The sequence below is a fragment of the Hipposideros armiger genome, unplaced genomic scaffold (assembly GCF_001890085.2).
Source record: "Hipposideros armiger isolate ML-2016 unplaced genomic scaffold, ASM189008v1 scaffold_443, whole genome shotgun sequence".
NCBI lineage: Eukaryota > Metazoa > Chordata > Mammalia > Chiroptera > Hipposideridae > Hipposideros > Hipposideros armiger.
In genome coordinates, this window is record NW_017731793.1 from 1407575 (window position 1) to 1412853 (window position 5279).

General features: G+C 55.2%; 1 protein-coding gene across 8 annotated transcripts in view; it reads right to left on the bottom strand.

Annotated features, from left to right (window-relative positions):
- Positions 1 to 756: 756 nt before the first annotated feature.
- Positions 757 to 5279, bottom strand: part of ADORA2A (adenosine A2a receptor) — a 23433-nt gene continuing 18910 nt past the window's right edge. For all 8 annotated transcript variants that reach the window (XM_019665483.1, XM_019665485.1, XM_019665484.1 and 5 more), the window contains one exon: positions 757 to 2503. In XM_019665483.1, coding sequence (XP_019521028.1) covers positions 1603 to 2503 — 901 coding nt within the window. In that variant the 3' untranslated portion in view covers positions 757 to 1602. The remainder of the gene's footprint in view (positions 2504 to 5279) is intronic.

The following is a 5279-nucleotide window of genomic DNA, read 5'->3' on the forward strand; positions in this document are numbered from 1 at the left end:
GGGCAAGTACTTAACCTCTCTGTTCAACAGAGGCTGTTTAGTCTCTGTTGTCTAGTTACCTGTAAAATGGGGCTCCCAGGGCTGCATGAGGATTACCCGGGAAGGTCTCACGCTGCTTCCCGTCCCTGCCTGGCTGGGGCAGGTTGCTAACTTCCTTCTGGGCCTTAAACTTCTCCATCACAAAAGGATGGCATCACCTTCTTAGGCAAGGTGCCCAAGACAGGCCTGAAAGGAGGAAACACCTGTTCCTCATAGATTTCTTTGTTGGGAGTAGGAGGAGGGGTGATTCCAGGGCAAGGCATTTTGGCCTCAGCCCAGATCTCTTTCCAGATGGCTCTGCAGCCTCTCAGCTGAGGGGTACAGCAGGGCAGTGTGTGTGTGTGTGGGGGGCACAGCTCCAAGAAGGTAAGGAGCAAATACACCCTCTTTAGAGGACAGCAGGGAGGTAACGGATGGAGGAACCTGGTCCCCACACAGAGGGGTCAGGGCCTGTGTGGGGAGAGCAGCCGGGGGAAAATCCCTCCCACAGGGATACAGGTCTCGGGCGCTGTGCATGGATATTGGGACTCTGGTGCAACCAGGCAGCCTGTATCCTTGGAGGATGGGAGTCTGGGGAAGCCCTCCTGGGCAGGCAGGGCATCTGTCTGTCTGCACACACGCTCACACTCTCTCACACATACAACAAACACCTATACATATGTGTGTCAGGCCTGGCTGAGGAGTAGGGACAGGAACTCAGACACCATTCTCATTGGACAAGCTTAAAACACAACGTGGCTCATTTTTATTTTATCTCAGAAAAAACATTCCCTTCAGAAGGAAAGGCAGTTAGATAGGGCCTCCACCTGGGCAGCTCTGAGCTACCCAGCCTCACCCCATGGCCGGCCAGCCCCGACCTCCTCCCCTGAGCCCATCCTCTGGAACTGCTCTGTTATAACTCTGCATCCTTGAGCCCAGCTTTATTGCCCCAAGAGGTGGCCCTGGGACTGATGGGGTAAGAAATACACGGCAGCTCACAGCAGCGGAAGAGGGCCGTCTGGGACTCCTTGGGCCAACTCCTGGTGCCAGCTGAGCAGAGGACTGACAACAGACCCTGTAGCCAGGGAGGGACAATAATAAAATAAAAAGCATATCCTCACGCTTACATTTTCTCCTGGGAAATAGAGTTAAACGCCACCTCTGGGCATAGCAGCTCCCAACCCCTCGGGAAGTCTGGGGAGGGTGGTATGTGTGTGGGAGGGGGCCTGATGGAGCTACTCCTTAGCCTCAGGGCCAGTGAGCCTGCTCTGCCACAGCTGCCCTGTGGAGACAAGGTGGCACTTCGAGAAGCTCCCAGAGTGGGGACTGAGCCCTGCCCAGCCAAGATGCTCTGGGGTTGTGGCCCTGGCCTGATGGCAGGGCCTCCCAGCATGAAAGGTCCACTTCCTCGGACTCCAAACCCTACCTGCTGGGCCTCATGCTGTGCCAGCCAGGGCTCAGTCCAAAGTGGGAACCAGCCACGAGAAGGGTCTCCCAGCACACTCTCTTCTCCAAATGTGACTTGTTCCGCCAACCAGAAAGAAAGATTTCCTTCCCTTAGGAAGGGGCAAACTCAGTAGCTCATCAAGACACCCCTGCTCCATCCTGGGCCAGGGGGCCCTCGAGGCCAGGGGACTCTGGGCACGCTCCCCTGAGCTCATGGCTGAGGAGCTCCATGTCCAGGAGGCCTGTGTCCCCATGGGACTCGCAGGCACCCCCTCCACTCACCAGTCCCAGGGCATAGCCATTGGGCCGCCGCTCAGGTTGGGGGGCGCTGCCATTGGCCCACGTCCCAGGAGGGTGACCGTTGAGGCGGAGGCTGATCTGCTCTCCATCGCTGCTGTGAGCTGCCAAGGCCCGGGCGCTGGTGCTACCTGCCTTGAAGGGCTCCCGCTGCCTCAGGATATGGCTGTGAATGATCTTGCGGAAGGTCTGGCGGAACTCGCGGATGCGATAGGCATAGATGAAGGGATTCACAACGGAATTGGAGTGGGAGAGGATGATGGCCAGGTACATGAGCCAGGGCGGGGCGTGCCTGCACGCAGGGCAGAATAAAGTGAAGCAGTTGATGATATGCAGGGGCAGCCAGCAAAGGGCGAAAAGCCCCACGATGATGGCCAGTGACTTGGCCGCATGGACCTCCTTCTGCAGCGTGGACCGAGCCCGCTCCCCCGGGAGAGGATGGCTCTCCATCTGCTTCAGCTGCCGCCGGGCCGCCAGGAAGATGCGCAAGTAGATGCCCAGCATCAGCAGCAGGGGCACCAGGACACAAGCAAAGAAGTTGTAGTACACCATGTAGTTCATGGGGACCACATACTCGAAGAGACAGGCCACCTGGCCCTCCCCGCAGTTCTGCGAGTGGTTTCTGTCCTGCTGACTGCAGCTGTTCCAGCCCAGCATGGGCGTCAGGCCGATGGCAAAGGACAGCACCCAGCAGATGGCAATGATGCCCTTGGCCCTCGTGCCCGTCACCAAGCCATTGTACCTGGGGGGAGAAGACCAGCGTCAGAGGCCTGAGACACCAGGGCTGGGCAGGGCCAAGAGTCAGCAACCCAGGCACTAACTACTTCCTGCCTCTTAACCCCAGTCATCTCTCCTGTTTGGTGGCGGGCCGAGCCTTGCCGTGGAGAGCAGGCACCCTGGAAAGGGAAACTGCTGCTCGGGAGTTCAAATGATTATTGAATGGTATTACGAGTAGTCCTGGGACTTAATTAGTTTGGTGTGAGGGAATTAACAAGTGATTTTGGGGGGTAGGAGACATTATCACCTCCATGTTGATCTTAGTTGATGCTGGAACAGGTCTCCCTTTAGCGTGGGAACCGGTCAGGAGGGCGGACTCATTGGTTGGGGGCAGAACCAGATCAGACCTGTCTGCGATTCTCTTGTTCTCTACTCTTCCTTCCCCAGTTGACTTAGGGTCTCCAGAAGCCCCAAGGAGAGGTGCCACAGCGGGGTAAAGGCGGGGTGGAGGTCCCAGGCCCAGTGAGATGGCCTCTCTTTCCTCTAAATTCACCCACAATCCTCTGGGGAGAGATGAGATCCGTGTGTTTTCACGTTTCACTGGAAGTCTGAACATTCAGGACAGAGTTGCATGAGGTAATGGGGTCCAGAGAGGAAACATCATCTGCCTGAAATCCCACAGCACGCTAGAGAGCCAGACTCAGTCCAGGACTCGGGAAGTGTCTTGATCTGCTGCCCAGGAAGCTGACCCCAGGCCCACAGAGGAGGTGGCATGGATTTTATTAAACACCAAAAAATCGTCTCCCTGATTGAGGAAGGCAGCCTCAGTAATCTCTGAGGCATGACCTCTTGTTTAACAGTTCTGATTCTGGCGACACTAGACTGCCCTCCCCTCAACCTCATAAACCCTACCCATCCTTCAAGTTCAGGCTAGATATCTCCTTGAAGAGGTTTCCTGCCCAAGCGCAATGAATCCCTACCTGATCTGGGCCCCCGAGGCTGGGGTCTAGCGGGCAGGGCTTTCCTGCATCCATCTCTGTATCGCCAGCATGGAGATGGGAACACAATAGGTGCCAAGGAAAATATGTTTTACTTAATTGCAGAGTTGGAAGGGAAGTATCCACAGAAACGATATAGTCCATGAGTGGCAAACACAGGGGCCTACAGGTAACAAACGTGTGAGGCAGGCTGGTGGGGTGTCTACTCTGGGTGCAGGAGGCAGCTAACACCGCTCGGCCCCTCACTGCCATGCAAAATGTGAACCCAGCGCTGCTGGATCTCGGGAGGGGGTGGGGAGCTGATTTTCTGGGTGTAACATCTCCCAGGGTTTCAATTTTCTCAACTAATTCAAATTAAGAAAAAAAAAACCAACAGCAACAGAAACCTGGTGGCCTCTGACCTCTTATCTAGCCTAACCCCCTCATTTTGTAGATGGGGAAACTGAGGCCCAAGGGGAGGAAGAGACTTGCCATGGTTGTTCCAGGAGCCCAGAGGCAGCTCGGGCCAAGGTACAATTCGTCGATTCTGAAACTATGTCAATTCTGAATGCAAACAGGAACCAGGCAGGGCCATTCCCAGGAGTTCCGCGGACCCGCTCAGTGGAGGCTTGGTGCCTGCAATAGGGCTGGGCAGGAAGAGGGCCATGGACGTGCCCATTTCTACCAAGAGCCTGCACTGCCCTGTTCTTCTACTTTGGAGCCTCAAATGCAAAGCGGGCCTTGTCCACTCACTGGACCCTTATAACACCTTCGTGAGCTCAGAGCCTTTTTTTTTTTTTTTTTTTTTTTNTTGCTGTCCTTTTGTTCTTCAGTCTAGTTGTGGAGGATGTCGCTTCACTGGCCCATGTTGGTATTGTGATCATTGCGCTCTTCCCGGGTGAGGCAGTTGCTCGCTGGTCATTGGACCGCCGCTCACCAAAGTGCACGCCAGCTCCAGCTGCCGGCGACTCACGGCAGCCCAGCTCCAGGTCGACCTGTTGTCCACCATCTTAGCTGTAGAGGGCGCAGCATCACTGGCCCTCATGTGGGATCCGAACCAGGGCCCTGCTGCTCAGAGCTGGTGTCCCAAGCCAACTCCTAACCAACGCGCCACTCGGCCAGCCCCAAGACTGTTTCTTCCTTCTCCACCTTTGTGGTTCTCTTTCTGGCCTCTCCCCATCATCTGGTCATGAGGACCAACAGCACCCGTGCTCTTGGCCTCCTCAGGCACAATCCAGGCCACTGCTCTGCCCTCCGCCCACAGCCAGACCAGACCAGTGTGCGTGGGAGGAAGCCCGTGTGGACAGAGGTGGGCTTGTGCGTTTATTTCAGTGGTTCACAGCCCTGGCTCCATGAGAACTCCAGGGAAGTGACTGCTGCCTGGGTCCACCCAGCCTCTCTGCGGCAAGGGCTCTGGCTTTGGTGCTTCTCAAAGCGTCCTAAGTGTCTCTTCTGGGCAGCCAGTCTAGAGGACCCTTGGTAAAGTATAACTAAAACCAACCTGTGTTGGTCTGGGGATAGTTATACAAGCATCTGTGTAGTCAAAGTATAAAGATGTGCACTGGAATGAAACGAAATCCAGGAAAGGGGTTATTTCCAGGTGTGGGAACCAAGGAAATAATACAGGGAGGAGTCAGATGCTTCAACTGTAGCTGTAATGTTTCATTTCTTAGGCAGAGTGGTAGGGACATGGTATTCGTTTATACTTTCAATTTGGTTGAAATAAGTTAGCGAGGGGGGGGGCCAAAAAAAGCATGGATTTTGCAGTCAGAAAGACCCGGGTTTTAAGTTCATTTCTGCCACTTAATAGCTGTGTGACCTGGG